This window comes from Rhinopithecus roxellana, chromosome 20, assembly GCF_007565055.1.
Source record: "Rhinopithecus roxellana isolate Shanxi Qingling chromosome 20, ASM756505v1, whole genome shotgun sequence".
NCBI classification, from domain to species: Eukaryota; Metazoa; Chordata; class Mammalia; order Primates; family Cercopithecidae; genus Rhinopithecus; species Rhinopithecus roxellana.
The window spans coordinates 20,909,722-20,931,533 of NC_044568.1; the positions used below are offsets into that span (position 1 = coordinate 20,909,722).

Here is a 21,812-nt window from a genome sequence, read left to right on the forward strand (position 1 = left end):
TCGGGGGATCACCTGAGCCCGGGAGGTCAAGGCTACAGTAAGCTGATATTGCACCACTGCACTCCAGCCCGGGTGACAAAGCAAGACCCTGTAACAACAACAACAAAGGCCGGGCGCGGTGGCTCACACTTGTAATCCCAGCACTTTGGGAGGCCACGGCGGGCAGATCACGAGGTCAGGAGATCGAGACCAACCTGGCTAACACAGTGAAACCCTGTCTCTACTAAAAATACAAAAAAATAGCTGGGCGTGGTGGCTGGCGCCTATAGTCCCAGGTACTTGGGAGGCTGAGGCAGGAGAATCGCTTGAACCCGGGAGTTGGAGGTTGCAGTGAGTCAAGATCACGCCACTGCACTCCAGCCTGGCAACAGAGTGAGACTCCCTCCCCCCCAAAAAGAAAAAAAATTGGTAGCAGTAAATAATACCAGTAAAGTCACACAATATATGCACTGAATAGATGTTCGTGGTTGTCACTGATTCATCCAACAATGATAAATTAATTATGCAACTACTATGTACCAAGCACTATGCTGTGTCTGTGGCTATAACTATTAATAGTATAATATTTCCAACTAGGCTAGGTGTGATGGCTCCTGGCTCATACCTGTAATCCCAGCACTTTGGGAGGCCAAGGCAGGCGGATCATCTGAGGTCAGGAGTTCCAGACCAGTGGACCATGACATACTTGTGAATAAGTGGGTCCACCTTGTGAAAAGAGTTTGCTTTCAGTTTATTTATTATGGTCACTGGAAGGAGGAGCATTCTAACTGCGGGATGGAGTGAAAAACAAGGAACCTGAGGCAGGGTAATCAGTCAGGCACTATTTTTCAGTAGTGTTGGCCTGAGATGCTCAAGGTTTGGACATAGGCGCATCTGTATGGATTTTTTTTTTTTTTTTTGAGACAGAGTCTCGCTCTGTCGCCCAGGCTGGAGTGCAGTGGCCCGATCTCGGCTCACTGCAAGCTCCGCCTCCCGGGTTCACACCATTCTCCGCCTCAGCCTCCCGAGTAGCTGGGACTACAGGCGCCCGCCACCTCGCCCAGCTAATTTTTTGTACTTTTTTTAATAGAGACGGTATTTCACCATGTTAGTCAGGATGGTCTCAATCTCCTGCCCTCGTGATCCGCCCGCCTCGGCCTCCCAAAGTGCTGGGATTACAGGCGTGAGCCACCGCGCCCGGCCTTGGTGGTTTTTTTTTTTTTTTTTGAGACAGGGTCTTGCCCTGTTGTCCAGACTGGAGTGCAGTGGTGTGATCACAGCTCACTGGAGCCACCAACTCCTGGCTCAAGCGATCCTCCCGCCTCAGCCTCCCCAGTAGGCACCACCATGCCCGGCTAATTTTTTAAATTATTTGTAGAGATGGGGGCATCTCACTATGTGCTTAGGCTGGTCTCCAACTCCTGGGCTTAACCAATCTGCCCGCCTCGGCCTCCCAAAGTGTTAGAATTACAGGCGTGAGCCACTGCTCCTGGTCTGTGTGGCTTTTTTTTTTTTTTTTTAAGAGACAGGGTTTCACCATGTTGGTCAGGCTGGTCTCAAACTCCTGACCTCAGGTGATCCACCCGTCTCTGCCTCTCACAGTGCTGGGATTACAGATGTGAGCCGCCGCGCCCAGCCATTTGTGGCTATTTTTGTTTTTTGCTTTTTTTGGAGGCAGGGTCAAGCTGTGTTGCCCGGGCTGGAGTGCAGTGGCGCCATCGCGGGTCACTGCAGCCTCGGCTTCCTGGGATCAAGTGATCCTCTCGCCTCAGCCTCTCTTTTTAAAATTTGGATTGTTTTGTAGACGGGGTCTCGCTGTGTTGCCCAGGCTGGTCTCGAGCTCCCGGCCTCGGTTTATACTCCCGCCTGGGCCTCCAAGAGATGGGGTCCGAGGCGAGCCCACGGCGACATGAGCGGCTGCTCTGGTCAGAGGACGCCTTCGTGGTCACCACCCGCGTACCTGGGAGACGACCCCGCTCCGCGGCCGGGGCGCGGCCCAGCTGGAGCGGGTGTGCGCGGCTTCCGGCAGCTGCAGGAACTGGCGCCGTTTGGGCGGCGCCGCGTGGCAGGGCCTCCCTTTCCAGACTGGGCGCGCATCCCCGGATCTCTTGGGCTGCGCTGGCCGCCGCCCCTCTAAGTCCTCCCTGGGACTTCCGCAGGGAGCTCGGGACCCCCGAAGGTCCCTGCAGAGCCCCGCAGCGCGGGTCTTTTGGTTACCATAAGGCGGACACGATGGAACGCCCGTTGTTTCGATGGACAAAAGGGTTTCTAGACGCCCTTTGGGGTTCTGGCTGCTGTCTCTGTATTTGGAGGTTGTAAAAGGCAGCTTCCTACTCACCGGCAGGCGGGGCACAGTTTCGGGTGCCGGAAGCGGGGCGCGCGGGCACGGGGAGGCGACTCTTCTCTCCACAAAGGCCGCGGCGCGGAGGGGCGCTCGAGCCGCCTCGTTAGCGCAGTAGGCAGCGCGTCAGTCTCATAATCTGAAGGTCGTGAGTTCGAGCCTCACACGGGGCAGCTACACGTTTTGCACCCGGCATCACCACTTTCTTTTCCCGTCCCCGCCACGGGCGGCGCCCTCTTGTCGGAGAGGATGGCAACCGCGCGGGGTCTCAGAGGTCACCGCCCCGCGGGGAGGGGTGGTGCGGCCGGGGCGGGGCTCCAGCTAGGGGCGGGGCTGGGCTCTCCAGGGGGCGGGGCGGGCTCTGCGGTGGGGCCGTGGCTCGGCGCTGGCGGGGCGGGGCCGCGCTGGAGCGTGCGCAAAGGCGGCGGCAGTGCCCGTCACTGGGCGGCATGGCGGTGTGCGCTCGCCTCTGCGGCGTGGGCCCGTCGCGCGGATGCCGGCGCCGCCAGCAGCGCCGGGGCCCGGCCGAGACGGCGGCGGCCGACAGTGAGCCGGACACAGACCCCGAGGAGGAGCGCATCGAGGCGAGCGCGGCGGTGCTGGCCGGGGTTGGGGGCGGCTTGTGCGCGGGCCCCTCGCCGCCGCCCCCGCGCTGCTCGCTGCTGGAGCTGCCGCCCGAGCTGCTGGTGGAGATCTTCGCGTCGCTGCCGGGCACCGACCTACCTAGCTTGGCCCAGGTCTGCACTAAGTTCCGGCGCATCCTGCACACCGATACCATCTGGAGGAGGCGTTGCCGCGAGGGTGAGCGCACGGGGGCGGCGGTCTCGCCCGGGTGGAGGCCTCGGACCTGGCAGGGGCGGTGGCGGTGGCCCCGGGTCGGGGCCACCAGATGGGCGCGGGGCCCGGCGATGTGGCGTTTCGGGTGTGGGTGGGGAGCAGCCGCGGTGCCGCCACGTTGAGGGAGCCGTGGAGGTATTTGAGGGTGTTAGGGAGGGTCCGGGGGGTCCAGGGTGAGGCAGATAGGGCTAGGGAGGGGTTGAGGGCGTCAGGGAGGCATTGAAGAGGCCCAGACATCATGCACAGGACACCACGGGGCCGAGGCCATGCCGGGAGCTGGGGCTGGGGTCCCCCTTGGTCTGGGCCGGGCCTAAGCTGACGCCTGGGGGCCGCCTCCTCTGCCCCTGCCTTGGAGACTAGCCGAGGGTGCCTCGCTGGCCCCTACCAGAGACGAGGTGAACTTGAAGAAATCGGGAGCAGGCCAGGCGCGGTTTCACGCCTGTAATCTCAACACTTGGGGAGACCGAGGCGGGCGGATCACCTGAGGTCAGGATTTCGAGACCATCCTTGCGAAGATAGTAAAACCCCATCTCTACTTAGAAAAAATTCAAAAATTAGCCGTGCGTGGTAGCGGGCGCCTGTAATCCCAGCTACTCGGAAGGCTGGGGCAGAAGAATAGCTTGAACCCGTGAGGCGGATGCGTTGAGCCACGATCCGGGCCATTGCGCTCCAGCCTGGGCGACAGAGTGACTCCGTCTCAACAGCAACTGAAAAAATTAGGGGAGCAGAGGAAGCCCAGTGTCGGGGGCTCCTGGTGGTGGGGGCGTAGAGAGACAGATGGATCACAGCGGTGCGGGCTGGACTTTTGCCTTCAGCAATATTGGATGTAACAGATCACAGGAGGAGATGTGTATTTAATCTGGAAGTTCAAGGCTCTCTCTGTTTAAAGGTTGACAGCTCTTTGATGTTCAAGCAGCTCGTATTTAGGTAAAAAGGACAGATTAGAAAACATCTGAACGATGCAGAACAGCAAAAGGAATAAAACCATCAGAGACCCCAGCAGTCAAAGATAAACTCTTTAACATTTTAAAAAACCTTTCAGAGTCATGTGTACGTTCTCCCCTAAAGGATATAATACCATATATATTAGAGACAGTGTAGTATAAACAATGCTACATAGTATTTCACTGCCTGCATATAGCACAGACTCTGCCCTCTCTGATAAGCTTTGAAGTCTGCATTTTTTTCCATGCATAAACAGTGCTTTGAAGACTGCTTTGTGCATTTTATAGAAATTTAGGAGATTGACATGTATCCTTGGGAACTTCTGAGATTGTCTTGGTAGGGTGCATTTCCTTCGTGGTTTTTTTTTTTTTTTTCTGTTTGCTTGTTTTTTGAGACGAAGTCTCACTCTGTCACCCAGGCTGGAGTGCAGTGGCGCGGTCTTGGCTCACTGCAGTTCTCCGCCTCCCAGGTTCAAGTGATTATCCCGCTTCAGCCTGGGAGTAGCTGGGACTACAGGTGCGTGCCACCAGGCCTGGCTAATTTTTGTATTTTTAGTAGAGACGGGGATGTCTCTGTGTTGCCCAGGATGGTCTCGAACTCCTGACCTCATGATTCGCCCGCCTTAGCCTCCCAAAGTGTTGGGATTACAGGTGTGAGCCCTCCCGCCGGTGGGTAGGGTGCGCTTCCTCAAGTGGGATTGTGGGTTTGCAGGACTGCACGTTGATAAAACCTTCGCAACCTGCTGTCGGGCTCTTTGAGTTTGCACCCCAAGGAGGTCTGCGTGAGAAGATCCCTTTCTCCAAGTCCTCCTGGGCAGTAGAGTTCGTCATTTTATTTTTGTTGTTTAATGGTCAAGGCCCCACATTTGGAGTCAGCCAACTTGGGCTGCAGCCCAGGCTCCGTTTATCTTCTGTGAGATCTGGACAAGCCGCTTCACCTTCCCAAGTCCTATTGGGAGCATGAGTGGGAAGTGCTGCTCCCGCAGGCGCTTGGAGGGTGAATGAGGTGATGCATGCGAAGCCTTCTCCCCCAGTGGTAGCTGGTAGATGTGGATTCTTGGCTATTTTTCTTGTGCTTTTTTGCGAATTCCCTATTTGTGTCTTTTTTGGTCTTTTTTTCTCTTAAGGTGTCTATTTTTGTCTTTTTCTCTTAGAGTGTCTATTTTTGTCTTACAAATTGTGAGAACTGAGTATTAGTAATACTAAATTTTTGTCATGTACATGGGAAGTAAAGTTCTTTTTACATTTTAAAAGTGAGTTCCATTTAAAATTGAGGCAGTTCCATTTTCTCTTTCCCTGTAAAGTCTACCCATTTGCTCTGATTTGCACTTTGTGTAGCTGTAAGACTCAGATTCCCCACGGATGTGTCGTTGTGGTTTGAAGTTTCTCCATCAAGCAGCCAGACCTGTGTGGTGACCTCTGGGGGGTTTGCCTGGGAAACTGTAAGGTGTATATGGCTCAAGCAGACGGATAACAGACAGTTTTTTGTGTAATCAAAAAGTCAAAGGTATACCATAGAAAAACCGGAATTACAGCTCAGAATAAATTCTTAGAATTGCCAACAGAAATATGAAAAGTCCTAATGGAGATGTAGAAAGCCACTGGAGACAGACAGAACCCTTCAATCCTTTCTTTCCCACTGCTGTGGTTCTCAGCGCAGCTGTCCTGGGACACCAGACACCGTGATGTAGAATGAAAGCATCTTGTTCACCCAGGTGACCTGCTAACATGAGAATTTTCATTTTGAGACATTAAAGACACACTTCGGCAGGCCAAGGCCAGCCGATCACTTGAGCCCAGGAGCTCAAGACCAGCCCGGGCAACATGGCGAAACCCCCATCTCTACAAAAAATACAAAAGTTAGCCTGGCATGGTGGTGCATGCTTGTGGAAGGCGGACGTGAGAGGATCACCTGACCCTGGGGTGGTTGAGGCTGCAGTGAGCTGTGATTAGGCTACTGCACTCCAGTCCGGGTGACAGAGTGAGATCCTGCCTGTCGCAACAAAAATGATAAACCAAGCATATTTCCAGCCATCCCCAATGACTTAAATCATTTGTCATACTTGCTTTTGGTTCCTTTGTATTTTTTTTTTTTTTTTTTTTTTTGAGACGGAGTCTCGCTCTGTCACCAGGCTGGAGTTCAGTGGTGCGTTCTCGACTCCCTGCAACCTCTGCCTCCTGAGTTCAAGTGATTCTCCTGCCTCAGCCTCCCAAGTAGTTGGGACTACAGGCGCCCACCGACATGCCCGGCTAATTTTTGTATTTTTAGTAGAGATGGGGTTTCACCGTGTTGGCCAGGCTGGTCTTGATCTCCTGAGCTCATGATCTGCCTGCCTTGGTTTCCCAAAATGTTGGGATTACAGGTGTGAGCCCCCATGGCTGGCCTTTTTTTTTTTTGAGCAGAGTCTAGCTCTGTCACCCAGGCTGGAGTGCAGAGGTCCAAGTTGTAGTTTTAAGTTCTATTCATGTTAATACATTTCAGTTTAGCTCTTTTTAAATGATATGCAGGCCGGGCGCGGTGGCTCGCACCTGTAATCCCAGCACTTTGGGAGGCCAAGTCGGGCAGATCACCTGAGGTTAGGAGTTGGAGACCAGCCTGGCCAACATGGTGAAACCCTGTCTCTACTAAAAATTCAAAAATTAGCTGGGTGTGGTGGTGGGCGTCTGTAATCCCAGCTGCTCTGGAGGCCAAGGCGAGAGAATTGGCGGGTCTGTCCCACAGGCCCTAGCTGATGGATGAAATGAGTACTCAGACACAGGTATGCAGTATAAGAGCAGCTAGGTGACTTCCTGGCTCTAGTGGCCAGAGAGCAGCCCCGAGAAGCTGGAGCTGCTTGCTTTTATTCAGTGCAGGCACGATGCGGAAAACCTGGAGCAAACACAGCCTACAGGTAATGAACATTTATTGCTCCCCTTTCAGGGAACATCATGTGCTGATAATCAAAGGTCAGTTACTGGTCAACATAAGTAAACAAGCCTGTTTAAGATAAATTCCTCCACACTCCCTGTATCTACTCCATGCCCTCTGCCTCAGGGTTATAGTACAGCTGTCTTCAGCTATTCTCTCTCAGGGCTCTGCAAAACCTACCCACCTTTCAGAAGGTTTGCATCCTTTCCCTATAGTTTTTCCCACCACTCTAATCTCCTGCAGAGAATTGCTTGAACCTGGGAGGTGGAGGTTGCAGTGAGCCAAGATCACGCCATTGCACTCCAGCCTGGGGTATAAGAGTGAGAGTCCATCTCAAAAAAAAAAGAAAAGGTATGTGATGGTTCATAACTCTGAGTGGTCACAGAGTTCTTTTGCTTATTTTTATTTTTTCACTGCTTGCAGTGTGGCAGTGAACACTCTCATATGTTTGGATGCGTATATATTTGAACATTTCTCTGAGGATTATATCCAGGAGTGGTGTTGCTGGGGTAGGCGGGGGTGAGATAAGCACTTTTGCTAGATGCTTCCCAGAGTGATTTCCCTTCTTTGTGCACCTGTCACCAGGCCATGGATAGGCAAGTCACAGAAGGAGAAACTTAACTGCCCGGATGCAGTATCGCACAGTAGCTGCTGTGTGTCTTCCCAGCATTTTAAGCTTCTCATTTAATCCAGTGAATTCTGTAATTCTGCTGAATTCTCAGTGATTCCTCTTTAAAAATAGATACCAGTTTGGGTGAATTTTATTAACCATTTATTTTGCATTTTTATTTTGTGGCATTTTATTTTGCATTTGCCTGATAACTGGTGAAGGTACACATTTAAAAAATATATTTATTGGGCTGGGCGCAGTGGCTCAAGCCTGTAATCCCAGCACTTTGGGAGGCCGAGATGGGCGGATCACGAGGTCAGGAGATCGAGACCATCCTGGCTAACACGGTGAAACCCCGTCTCTACTAAAAAAAACACAAAAAACTAGCCGGGCGAGGTGGCGGGCGCCTGTAGTCCCAGCTACTCAGGAGGCTGAGGCAGGAGAATGGCGTGAACCCGGGAGGCGGAGCTTGCAGTGAGCTGAGATCCGACCACTGCACTCCAGCCTGGGCCACAGAGTGAGACTCCGTCTAAAAAAAAAAAAAAAAAAATATATATATATATATATATATATATATTTATTGATCATTTGGATTTATTTTATGTGTTTATCTTTCATTTTTGCTCCTTTTTTCCTATTACTGTTTCTTTGATTTGTGGATTTTATTTCTGTAACCTGGATAGATTTCTTTTTTTTTTTTTTTTGAGATGGAGTTTTGCTCTTGTTGCCAAGGCTGCAGTGCAATGGCGCGATCTTGGCTCATCGCGACCTCTGCCTTCCAGGTTCAAGCAGTTCTCCTGCCTCAGCCTCCCAAATAACTGAGATTACAGGTGTGCGCCACCATGCTTGGCTAATTTTTTGTGTTTTTAGTAGAGACGGGGGTTTCTCCATGTTGGTCAGGCTGGTCTTGAACTCCCAACCTCAGGTAATCTGCCTGCCTCGGGCTCCCAAAGTGCTGGGATTACAGGTGTGAGCCACTGTGCCCAGCCTAGATTTCTTTTTTCTTTTTTTTTTCATATACATGTTTTCTCTTTTTTCTTTCTTTCTTTTCTTTTTTTTTTGAGACTGGGTCTCCTTCCATCACCCAGGCTAGAGTGTAGTGGGGTAATCACAGCTCACTACAGCCTCAGCCTCCCGGGCTCAAGTGATCCTCCCACCTCAGCCTCCCAAGAAGCTGGGAGTACAGGCGTGCACCACCACACCCAGCTAATTTTTTTGTATTATTTTGTAGAGATGGGGTCTCACTGTGTTGCCCCTGCTGGTCTTGAACTCCTGGACTCAAGTGATCCGCCCGTCTAGGCCTCCTAAAGTACTGAGATTACAGGTGTGAGCCACTGTATCTGGCCTGTTTAATATATTGCAAAACATTTCCTCATTGTTTACAGTCATTTGCTTTTCAACTTCATTTATAGTGACTTTGGCAAAATTTCCAACTTTTTTTTGGGACAGGGTCTCCCTCGTGATGTCACCCAGGTTGGAGTGTAGTGGCGCGATCACGGCTCACTACAGCCCTTGACTTCTCAGGCGTAAGTGATCCTCGCCTCCTGAGTAGCTGAGACTATAGGCACGTGCCAACACGCCTGGCTAACTTTTGTATTTTTTTGTAGAGACAGATTTTTACCATGTTGCCCAGGCTGGTCTGGAACTTCTGGGCTCAAGTGATCTGCCTGCCTTGGCCTCCCAAAGTGCTGGGATTACTGGCATGAGCCACCGTGCCCAGCCTAAAATTTCCAACTTTAATCAAAATTATAGATTTCAAACTCCATGCTTAAGTGATCAGTTTACACCCCAAAGTTAACGAACATGGTAGACAGCTAGATTTTCAGTTTCACGAGTTCACTGTGGCAGCTTTAATTCCACCTCATTTAGGTCAGGCATCAGACCGTGGGCAAGCCTGTGTGGTATTACAGGTGTCTTACCTTGTTAGTCTAATTGTGTTTGGAAATACAGATAGGAATAGTCGTATATGAGACAGATCTGGTCTTAGTTCTGTGAGCCCCGAAACTTCATCTTTCCTAACATTTGGTTATGGTGGATGCTGATAAGGTCAAGGGCAGGCCAGTTCAAGTGAGAAACAGGGCGGGCCCCAGCCTTGTGAGCAGGAGCAGAGCTTGGGCTGCCTGGGAGGTGCATGGTCCTTGCCCACCTGGCATCCTGGCAGGGGTATAAGGGTGGCTCCAGTTTTTAGTGTCTTGAGGGGTGGTGAGTGAGGCTGATTTCTGTGTTTACCAGCCAGTGTTTACTTGTCTGCTTTCTGTATTTATTTTCTTCTTTTCACAGATGTTGAATACTTTCTATAATTTAATAATGGGGTCGGGTGAGGTGTCTTATACCTGTAATCCCAGCACTTTGGGAGGCCAAGACGGGCAGATCTTTTGAGGTCAGGAGTTCGAGACCAGCCTGGCCAACATGGTGAAACCCTGTCTCTACTAAAAATACAAAAATTAGCTGGGCGTGGTTGCTCATGCCTGTAATCCCAGCTACTTGGGAGACTGAGGCAGGAGAATAGCTTGAACCTTGGAGGCAGAGGTTACAGGGAGCCAAGATCACACCACTGCACTCCAGCCTGGGCGACAGAGCAAGACTCTGTCTCAAAAAAAAAAAAAAAAAAAAGAAAACTAAGTTTTCTAGAACAGAAAACAAGCAACAAAAATGGGAGTGGGAAAAAGGGAACCTGTGCCTGTCTTTTAATGCTTCAGAGAATTTTGGGCCATGACTGACTTTAGGGTGTGGGTGAGGCTTGCATGTTTAAGGCTCTTTCTAAAGGGATAGGATGCTTTGGCAGTAGGGGGCGGGGGAATACACTGGCAACTGGAAATGAGGTGGTTATTTATAATATGTTTGGTCAGTGAGAAGCTGAAGATTTCCAGTGTCCTGTTGGCAATAGTAAGTTGGTTATTTTTATACTACTGTGGCCTCTCTGGCGCCTGCATGTCAGAAGTGGAGTGACTCAGGCTAATGGTGGTGGCAGGGGCAGCTTGGAGCTGGTGGGTTAAATCTTTTCTAATAGTGTTTCTTTGGGCAAGTGAAGGGAGTTGCCACTGAAAGCCGTGTCTGTACTTCTGATGCTGGGACAGGCAGATCACAAATAAGGGCTCCTTCTCCGGATGGGAAACAAAGCCAAACCTACTCCAGCCTGCAGGGCCTGGCAGGGTGGGTGCGGGGCCCTTCTTTGATGTGTAGCCCTCTTGGCCTCTGGCAGCTCGTTGCCTGAGGACTCTAAGGAAGTCCTCACTTTCTGGGGTGCTGGGGCAGGGGCTGGCTGCCTGTCTTGCTTTGGCCCTGCCTGGGCTTGTTTTGGTTAGTCGTTGACTGTTTAGTTGATGTGTTATGAAATGCCAGCCCATTTTGGCACCGTTCATTTATTTATTTATTTCTTACTTGAGACAGAGTCTCACTCTGTTGCCCAGGCTGGAGGGCAGTGGCGTGATCTCGGCTCACTGCAACCCCCACCTCCTGGGTTCAAGCAATTCTCTGCCTCAGCCTCCCAAGTAGCTGGGATCACAAAGGCACACCACCGTGCCCAGCTAATTTTTGTATTTTTTGTAGAGCCAGGGTTTCACTATGTTGGCCAGGCTGGGTTTGAACTCCTGGCCTCAGGTGATCTGCCTGCCCCGGCCTCTCAAAGTGTTGGGATTACAGGCTTCAGCCACCGCGCCTGGCTGGCACTGTTCATTTGTGAGCTACTTCGTGAAGTCTGCCTAAAGCTGATATGCTTTGGAAATTCAGAGCTTCATTCTCAATCAAAGCATTTGAATAATAACAAAAGATTACATTTAAAAACAGGAATGACTCAGGCGCATACTCCTCCCTGAACTCCGGAGAGCGAGGCCCACTAGCCAGCATGGTCCCTACGGTGCCCAGTTTTGAACTTAGAATTCATAGCTTGACATTTCCTCTGTGAATGGTAAATCCTTTAATGTTACGTGGAATAATATTTGTACAACATTCTTGTCCATTGTAAGCCTAGGGTGGGTCTAAATTTCATCGTCGCTAGAAATACCCTTTTCCTATACAGACAGTCGGACTTAGGACTGTTCGGCTGGCACGAGAGCGATACGCATTCGGCAGAAACAGCTGCGCATACCCATGCAGCCATTCTGTTTCCACTTTCAGTGCAGCCCCCAATAAGTCACGAGATAGTCAACGCTTTGTTATACAATAAAGTGATTTTCGATGATTTTGCGTAGCTGTAGGCTAAGTTAAGTGTTCTGGGCCCATTTAAGGTGGGCTAAGCTAAGCTGTGATGTGGCGTAGGTTAGGAGTAGTCAAGTAGTCAATGCATTTTCAACTTAACACATTTTCCTCCCCCCCCCCCTTTTTTTTTTTTTTTTTTGAGACAGGGCCCCACTCTACTCAGGCTGGAGTGTAGTAGTGTGATCATGGCTCACAGCAACTTTGACCTCCTGGGCTCGAGGAATCCTCCTGCCTCAGCCTGTGTCAAGTTGTTGGGACTATAGGCATGTGCCACCATGCCTGGCCACATTTTTTGTATTTTCTGTAGAGATGGGGTCTCACTGTGTTGCCCAGGCTGGTCTGGAACTCCTAGCTTCAAAGGAACCTCCTGCCTTGGACTCCCAAAGTGCTGGCATTACAGGCGTGAACCACCATGCCTGGCCTTCATATTTACAGTGGGTTTATTGGGATGTAATCCTGTCACAAGTTGAAAAGCATCTGTACTGTCTGATCTGTAGGATAAAAATGGGAAATTTAAAGCCAGTATTTAATGTTGTTTTTGAATGCAGAAGAAAGTGCTATTTTTGTTCTCTTTTGATTTGCTGATGCACAACATGAGAACTATGGCTGTGGTTAAACATGGCTGAAACTGAAGGGGTCATCTCGGGAAGAAGTTAAAGGGGCAAGTTAGTGGTTTAAAACTTGGCTTTAGGGCGTGGTGGCGCACACCTGTATTCCCAGCTACTCTGGAGGCTGAGGGAGGCTGGAGGAATGCTTGTGCCCAGGAAGTCAAGGCTGCAGTGAGCTTGTTCATACCGCTGCACTCTAGCCTGGAAGACAAAGTGAGCCCCCGTCTCAAAAAAAAAAAAAAAGTTTGGCTTCAGGAATATGTGTGTGTGTGTATATATATGTATATATATATATTTTAGATGGAGTCTTGCTCTGTCGCCCAGGCTGGAGTGCAGTGGTGGGATCTCGGCTCACTGCAAGCTCTGCCTCCTGGGTTCATGCCATTCTCCTGCCTAAGCCCCCAGAGTAGCTGGGACTACAGGCACCCGCCACCACGCCCAGCAATTTTTTGTATTTTTAGTAGAGACAGGGTTTCACCGTGTGAGCCAGGATGGTCTCAATCTCCTGACCTCGTGATCTGCCCGCCTCGGCCTCCCAGAGTGCTGGGATTACAGGCGTGAGCCACCGTGCCCGCCCATTAGGGGCTGTTTAAGATGGAGTAAAATAAGGCTAAAACCAGCTGGGCTTCATTCCCAGACGGTTAAGGCATTCTAACTTGTAGGAGGTTGGCACAAGCTACAGGTTGCTCCTTGCCGACTTGCCCAGGAGAACTGATTGGTTTCTAGAGGTCCTGGCGCTGCACACTCACTGATTCTGTGTGTAATGCGATGACATGATGCATCTGAGGGTCTGGGGTTTGTCTTTCTGACTGGAAAGGGCATGTACACACAGGACATCTTGGGATCTTGGAGCGGAACAAGTGTCCTCTCAAAAAACAAGTGTGTCTCTACTGTCTTTCCCCTTTCTGGGTCAGCGTCCTTTGACAGCGACACCATCCCTGGCCACCGGGGTGATGGAGAGATTAGCCAGGACTCATCAGGCCTTCCTGGCATGCGTGGAGGAAGAGGACGCGTCTGAAATCTCAGGAAGGTCCTGGGTGATAGGATTGTAGAGTCAGACTCACAGAAGGGTCGCGAACAGCGTCGCCGAGTGATTGTTTGTGCCCTTTGGGAAGGAGTGGTATCGGGGATGACCACTGCATCTCAGCGAGAGGGGGCTCCTTGGCCAGTGGGTGCCTGTCGTGGGTGCTAGAGGAGGGGCGTAAGGCCTGGCTGGAGGCGCCAGGCTTCTCAAGGCTCCTGTCCACATGGAGACTGTCATTGCGGGGATGAGACTGTTTGAGCAGGAGGCACGCTGGCTCAGTGGTCACCTCATTAGCACCTACATACTCTGGTGTTTGATAGGAGACGCCTGGGGGCTGTGCCCAGGCTTTCGCTTTTCCATTCCGTCCTGAGGGGATGCTGGCCACGGGAGTGTTTGCAGATCTGCTGCATTATTTAAAAACAGCAAGTGGGAGGCTGAAGCAGGAGAATGGCGTAAACCCGGGAGGCGGAGCTTGCAGTGAGCTGAGATCCGGCCACTGCACTCCAGCCCGGGCGACAGAGCAAGACTCCGTCTCAAAAAAAAAAAAAAAAAAAACAGCAAGTTTTCCATGCAGTCAAGCTGGTGGCTGCAGAGCTGGGAGTGTTGGGGAGTGCCGGGTGCAGTTGGAGCCTGGGAGCACGTCCCCTCTGCCACCGCCAGCTCATTTCCTGTGCCTTAACTTCCTTTTTAGCCTCAGAAGCAGAAGAATTTAAGCCATATTTCCAACGGATTGTAATTATCCCCTAATTTAGCGCAAACACAAACGCTGTCTTTCCAATCAGTGTCGTCTTTTGGTTTTATTTGGAAAACTGAGTGTAAAGCGGGTAGGTCACCAGCCAGCAGGTCCCTCAGCACTTGCCGCCCCCTCTGCTCCCAGCTTCCCTCTCCTCAAGGGAAGCTGAGGCCCGGCAGTGTCCCAGGGGCCACAGCGTCTGCCTCTGCCTGTTCCACAGGGCCCTCTCCCTTGGATTCCCCGCCTGCATGCCCGGGGTCACCCCACTGGCTCCTCAGTCATCCCCACCCACAGGCTCCTATTCCCCTGGGTCTGGCGGTTGGTGGCTGGCGCAGCCCTTGCAGCTGAAATCTGCAGTGCCGACTGCAGTCCCTGGTGTTGAGTGCCCTGGGGCTGGGTGAAGTTCTCTCCGTGCTCAGGCACCTGCCAAGTTGCCCCAGACGGCCTCTTAGCGTGGTGCCTTTCTCAAGTGGTGCTTTTGCGAGGATGATGCCAAGTGCCTTCTTACTGCAGTCCCCCCTAGTGCCAGTGCCGAGCACAGAATAGTGACTCTCTGTGTTCCTGTCCCTCCTGTCCCAGTGTGCTGAGTGCGGGCTTGGCCATGCTGGCCAGGGTGCACCTCCAGTCCTCTTCGTCTTCCCTTCCCAGGGTTTGGGGGTGCTCATGAAGCAGATGAGTCTTCCCCGGGCCCCTGAGAGGGAGGGGAGAGTGGGACGGGGACAGTAAGGGCTCTTCCAAACCACGCCCGCCAGAGAGACGGACTAGATGCAGGCCGCATTTGGGCCTGTGCTGCAGGGATGGGGTTTCCAGTAAGGGCCACCACTCAGCAGTGAGCTCTGTTGGACAAGAAGACCATGTGCAGAGGTTGGTGACCCCTGGCAGTTGAGTCACAAGAGGACGCAGCTTCAGCGTAGCTGGACTCAGGTCAGGTCACTGGGCTGTTTTGTTCCCCTTGGCAAAACAGCTTTTAAATAGCTTTTTTTTTTTTTTTTTAAATGTTTCTTATTTATTTTTGAGATGGAGTCTCATTCTGTCATCTGGGTGACAAAGTGAGACTCTGTCTCAAAAACAAGAGAAATTTGTGAAAAATGGTCACACTGTGGAAAACAGTATTACAATTCCTAAAAAATTTAAACTTAGAAATACCTCGTGATCTAGCCATTCTCCTTCTGGGTATATACCCCCCAAAAAAAGAAAGGAAGGGACTCAGACATTTTGACACCTCTGTCCGGAGCAGTTTTGTTCACAGTAGCCAAAAGGCGGAGGCATCCCGAGTGCCCATCCATGAATAAACGGATGAACACGGTGTGGTCCCCGCAGGGTGGAACGCGATCCGTTCTTAAGAAGGAAGGAAATCCTGGTGATGCGCGGAGCTGAAGGACATTATGCTTAGTGAAATCAACAGTCACCAGAGGACAAGTACGGCATGGTTCCACTCAGAGGAGGCGCCTTGGAGTAGTCAAAAGCAGAGAGACAGAAAGCAGGATGGTAGGTGCCGAGGAAGGGGCTGGGGAAATGTGGAGGTGCCGCTCAGTGGGGACAGAGTTTGTTTGGGAGGGTGAAAAGGTTCTACGCGTGGATGGCGGAGGCGGCCGCACAGCGATATGAAGGTACTTAGTGTCCCTGAGCCGTACGGTCCACAGTGGGTAAAATGGTAGCTTTTATGTTTATTTTTACCATGATAACAAAACTAAATTGCCATTTCAAGTATTCCAATCAGAAAATTTCCTCTCACATGAGCAAGTGAAACAAATAAAAAAGAAAAATAATAAAGGCCGGGTGCAGTGGCTCACGCCTGTAATCCTGGCACTTTGGGAGGCCAAGGCAGGCAGGTCACTTGAGGTCAGGAGTTTGAGACATGGTGAAACCCCGTCTCTACTGAAAATACAAAAATTGGCCAGGTGTGGTGGCGGGCACCTGAAATCCCAGCTACTCGGAAGGCGGAGGCAGGAGACTCGCTTGAACTTGGGAGGTGGAGGTTGCAGTGAACTGAGATGGCGCCACTGCACTCCAGCCTGGGCAGCAAGAGTCAAAAAGACAAATAAACAAAAAACAAAGAAAGCATCTAAATTAATTCCTTAGCAATCAGAACAGCTGCTTTGCTAGATTTTGCCAACTGCCAGTCATGTTGGACTGAGGTTATCTGTTCCTCTTTCTGAAACTATTAAGGTAAATAATTACCAAGAACGCTTCCTCTTATAAAGGCAAAAAAAAAAAAAAAAAAAAGGAAGTAGGTTACTAAGGAAACTTTTAGCGAGGACACTGCGTTAACAGCCTGCAACACTGAACCTGTTGCCTGGAAGCGGGTAGGCAGCACAGGTCATGCTGGCCGTCTGGAGTTGGGTTGAATCTGTGCAGCAGGGTGGGAGTTAACACTTGCCATTCTTTCTGGAAGGAAGGGTGCGTGGTTGCTGGAAAGGACACTGGCCTGAAAGCTGTGTTAAGGGCAGTTTCCCTTGATGACTTATGAGAAGGTTTGTAGAACCATAAAAGGATGTGTAATTGTTCTTAACCCCTGTGTTTTCAAATACTTTTTTCATCATGTGGAAAATTCCTTACAGGAGCAGTTGGGTCAGAATGACATTTATTCTCCTCTGGTTCATTTGTCGTGACCTTTTGATGACAGCAGGAAAAACCCACTAAGGATTGTTGTATTCATTAGCACTGTGCACATCGTTTTGCTTTTCTTCTGAATTTTAATGGCATTTTTGTGGATGCTTTATCAAGGTCTGGAGTTCATCTCCTACTGGGTATTAGCAGTGCATTTGCTGGTGAGGTATCCAGAGAATGATGGTGGCCCTGGGCTCTGTCGATGTGGCTATCCTAGCTAAAAACCTTGGACTCATTCAGAAGTCCAAGCAGTTAATAAAAGGCTAAATGCATTGTTTCTGTCAGGTTAGGGGATGCTCTGGGTTCAGTGAAAATTCATGAAACTAAGTCACCAGCCTTCAGCAATCTGAGCAAAGATAAACTGCCTCAGGAACAGTGTTGATGGCTTGCAGAGGACTGGCTTATGACTTCAGGCAGCATAAACAACAAGCACAAATGGGTGAGTTTTCCAGTGTCCGCCCATCTAGCCATGGGCGCAGGGAATCAGAGCATCTTGCCTGCAGCGTTAAGGCAACTACGAAAATGCGTAGTATCGGAGGAGAGGCACCCTCCGTCCAGACTGCTTTGTCAGTGAGGTGTCATGTGCACTAGTGGCATCTGGAACCTGGAAAGGGGCTGTCCTTTAAACCACACAGCAAACTGAACCTCCAGTCTCATTATGCAGTAGCTAACGAATTTGAAGTGCATCATTTGTGTGAGAAGAGGACAGAGTATTTATGGAGAGTCAGAGGAAGTAGTGACAGCTGACTGGTGGGTCTCAGGAAAAGCCACCTGATCATCAGGGCACTGGCAGAACCGCCCCCTGCCCCTGGGAATCTTGATGTGCTTCAGTGGTTTGGGGGGATGGTGCCCCCTGGGGAATCTTGATGTGCTCCGGTGGTTTGCAGGGGTGGTGTGGAGCTCGGCTCAGTGAGAGCACGTAGGCCAGAGGAAGAGCCACCTGATTATCAGGACACTGGCAGAACCCCCTGGGAATCTTGATGTGGTTCAGTGGGTGGGGTTGGTGCGGAGCTCGGCTCAGTGACAGCAGCTAGGCCAGTTGTTATTATTTCCTGACTTCGGTGAGTGTGACCTGCTGAGCTGGCCTGAGGGTGAGTGATCTGCAGAGATACTGACAACCCACAGTCCCTCAGATTGACAACCTGTGTTACATGCAGGTATCATTTTATCCCTGCTTTGGATTCACAAACATCATATTTCTTTCTGTTTTTTTTCTTTTTTCTTTTTTGTTTAGACAGAGTCTCACTGTGTTGCCCAGGCTGGAGTGCAGTGGCTTGTCACTCACAGCGACCTTGAACTCCTGGGCTCAAGAAATCCTCCCACATCAACCTCTCAAAGTGCTGGTGTTAGAGGTGTGCCACTGCACCTGGCTAATTTTTTAAAAAAATTTTGTAGAGATGGGGTCTCACTGTGTTGCTCAGATTGGTCTTGAACTCCTGGGTTCAAGCAAGCCTCCTGCCTTGGCCTCCCAAAGTGCTGGGATTACAAGTGTGAGCCCTTGTGCCCGTCTTGTTGGTTCTTTTTTATTTTCCACATTGCTATTTTGGAGGTCGCCAGAGAGTGCTCCATCTGCCCCTAGATATGTGTGCCCCTGTCTTTGCAGAAGAGTGTACATCACACTCCCAGTAGCCGGCCTGTCTGCCCTCTGCCTCCGCTCTCTCCATGTAGCAGCCCATTGTGGATGATCCTGTTGGTTGGAGCTCTTTTGTTCAGTTTTTTTCCAGCAACTGTGGTACATAAATATTTTCCCGTTTGTCCTCAGTGGCAATCTCTGTGCCCACTCCTTTCCTGGAAGCTGGCTTTCCAGTCTTGCTCCCTGGCTGTTTCCAGGTGACCCTCCCATGCCTCCCTCTGCCTCCCAGCTCTGCCCTGCCGGCTCTCCCACACCTGGAGTGCTCAGGGCCCTTCGCACTCTGTCTGGGCGTTTCCAGGCCTCTGCTCTGCCCTGATCCTGCCTGCTGTGTTCACCTCTGCCTGGGTCCTTGCCACCACAGCCATGGGTGTTGCCTCCTAGGAGGTGTTTTATGTTAAGGAGCCTTTTTTTCCCCTAACTAAACTAAATATAGGATTTATTAAAAAATTGCAAGGAAGGGCAGAGAGTTCCCATATGCTCTGGTTTCCCCAGTTGTGAGCATCTTCTGTTAGTATGGCATATTTGTCACAGTTAATGGACCAATAGTGATCTGTTATCCTTAACGACGCCTGCACTTGATTCAGATTGCCGCAGTTTTCACTCACATCCTTTTCCTGTCCCAGAATCCTGTCTGGGAGCCCCCGTGGCATTTAGTCCTCGCACCTCCTCTGCCTCCTCTGGGCTGTGACAGTTTGTTAGACTCTGGTTGGTTTTGGTGACGTTGACCGATTGGTTTTTTGTTTTGTGTTTTTGAGTTGGAGTCTCACTGTCGCCTAGGCTGGAATGCAGTGGCGCAATCTTGACTCATGGCAACCTCCACCTCCTGGATTCAAGTGATTCTCTTGCTTCAGCCTCCTGAGTAGCTGGGATTACAGGCTCCTGCCGCCACACCCGGCTAATTTTTGTATTTTCAGTAGAGACGGGGTTTCACCATGTTGTTGGCCAGGCTGTTCTTGAACTCCTGACCTCAAGTAATCTGCCCGGCCTCCCAAGGTGCTGGGATTACAGGTGTGAACCACCGTGCCCAGCCTACACCCAGCGTTTTTCATACAGTTTTTTCATATACTGTCAACTAAGAGAAAACTGTATTTTGCTCAGAACTTTCCCGGAAGCTGTTTGGAAATGCATGTTGCCATGGCAGCGCTGAATATGGTGGGCTGCATGGGCAGAGATGTTAGCAGCCTGTGCAGGGCTCCTCCAGCCATCCCAGGTATCTTGCTGAGATGCTGATGCTGATTCAATGGGTCCGGGTGGGGCCTGGGACTCCCTGCTGGGCTCCCAGGGATGCTGTGCTGCAGGTCCTTGGACCACGCCCAGAAGCGGCCAGGCTCTGCTGAAGTCTCACCTGAGCGTCACATGGCAAAACGCACCTTGATGGATTTCTGTATTCCTTCCTGTTACAATTAGGGCAATGTTAATTGTCTACAATTGTGTATAGAATAGTTTCTTTGCTTTCATGAGGATCTAGGAGGTGTTAGTAAGTATTTGTTTTAAGGAGTGGGATTGGTCTGAGGGGTTGAGAGCCACTGCCTTGCCAGGGAGCTCACTGCCCCTGCAGAGGAGTGTTTTGAGGCTCCCCTCCGCCTGCAGCAGAAATCCTGACCCCTTGGCCTGGCCCAGAGATTCATTCCACCTGCCTCTGTTTACCTCCCTCTACTCCTAGTTTGAATCTCGCCTTAAAGCAAATTGGTTTTCTCCTTCTGTCATCACTACAAAGACCCTTATATCCTCACAGAAAATGCTGTAATTATTGGGTGGTCTGCCTGATATATCTATAGATCTATATATTTAAGAGACGGAGTCTCGCTCTGTCACTCAGGTTGGACTGCAGTGGTGTTATCTTGGCCCACTGCAGCCTCCACCTCCTGGACTCAGATGATCTTCCCACCTCAGCCTCCTGAGTAGCGGGGACCATAGGCGTGTGCCACAATGCCTGGCTAATTTTTGTATTCTTTGTAGAGATGGGCTCTCGCCATGTTGCCCAGGCTGGTCTCGAACTCCTGAGCTCAGGTAATCTGCCTGCCCTGGCCTCCCAAAGTGCTGAGATTACAGGTGAGCCACCAGGTAAAATGTTTTGTAATCTGCGGAGTGAAACTACATGATGGTGCTAGTTGTGGGAGTTCCTCCCAGAGTTCACTGTAGCTGATAAGTCATAACTAGTGGTTGTACTGCATTCTGGAGGGCTGTGGCCTGGGGTGACAGGTCCCTCAGTCTGATGGGTGGGCAGTTAGACGTCCCCGCCCAAGCCTCTGGTTCAACCTGAATAGTTAGTTGATCTCGGTATTTGGCCTGAGCATTCTGACTTCCACACTGACAGGTGCTCCCTGGACTTCTGGTAATGGAGAGGAGTCAGTGTGAACTGGCCTAGGTCTGGCTGCGTCCTGGTGCACCCCCTGTGCCTCCCCACTGCCCACCTGGCCATCCAGGGCCTCTCGGCTCCTTGAGTGCTCACTAGGTGCCCTGTGATTCTTCAGGGCAGAGTCTAGCAGCTGCATGGAGCACACAGGCCCCTTTTGAGCTTCGAGCTGTGTCCTGGTGACACGTTTCCCTGGGGTCAGCCCTCCTGTGTGGTGAGGCGCCTTGCGGGATGAGCTCTGCGGCCTGGTGGAGTCCCTGTTGCCGCACTTTGTCTGCAGCCCCTTCCTGGTTGGCTGACTTGACAGAAATAACTGGACTCCTGTGATCACTTGGAAGGACAGACTGTGTTGTATCAACATAACCGAAATAAGATTGTAATGGAACAGGAGGTGGGGCGGCTGCCAGCCTGCGGCCACAGCTCTCACCCCGCCAGCCCTGCCCTCCCCGTCCTTGCTCTGCGTCAGCACCTGTCCCCTTCCCCCTCGCGTTTGTAAACATTTGCTGGCGAATATTCTTTTTTCTCCAACTAGAATCGTAGGCTGTTGACAGCTTGGAAGGGGGAGTTTACGGATGATCCGGTCCAGGTCCTTTAACTTACAGATGAAAAATGAAGGTGCCGCTCCCGTTATTTGTGGCACAGACTGTCTTTTTTTTATCATTTGCCTTTTTCATCCACAGCTCAGTGTTGGTTTTGCTGAGAGTCCCTCTCAGCAGACTCTCACAGAGTCCCTCTGCGATTCTCTGATCATTCTTTAATTTCCCTGTAGCACTTCACCATGTAGCAAGACATTTTCATTAAAAACCTATATATTCCTGCCATTCTAGCCAGTCACCTTGGACAATTGGAGAGCTCGTCTAAAACAAAATTCTCTGGAGGCAATTGCAGAATTTTCCTCATTATCATTCTATCATTGACAAATTTTCACTGAAGAAATTCTTACCAGTCCTTGGTCCTGCTTGGCAGGCAAGCTCAGATGCCCCAAGTCACCCAGGAGGCCCATAGACCATGAGGCAAAGGAGATGAGCCAGT

The 21,812-nt window shown here is 50.9% G+C and overlaps 1 protein-coding gene and 1 non-coding gene across 7 annotated transcripts in view; both read left to right on the top strand.

The window, feature by feature from the left end:
• Nucleotides 1-2,420: 2,420 nt before the first annotated feature.
• Nucleotides 2,421-2,493, top strand: TRNAM-CAU. Its single transcript has one exon. It is a non-coding gene; the product is annotated as a tRNA-Met (tRNA).
• Nucleotides 2,494-2,725: 232 nt separating this feature from the next.
• FBXO31 (F-box protein 31) overlaps nt 2,726-21,812 on the top strand; it is a 54,225-nt gene continuing 35,138 nt past the window's right edge. For 3 of the 6 annotated variants that reach the window (XM_030924836.1, XM_030924837.1, XM_010355593.2), the window contains exon 1: nt 2,726-3,121. In XM_030924836.1, the coding sequence (XP_030780696.1) occupies nt 2,770-3,121 (352 nt within the window). In that variant the 5' untranslated portion in view covers nt 2,726-2,769. Of the gene's footprint in view, nt 3,122-15,535; nt 15,670-21,812 lie in introns of those variants that run through there. The other 3 variants (XM_030924838.1, XM_030924839.1, XM_030924840.1) reach the window with 3 other exon arrangements.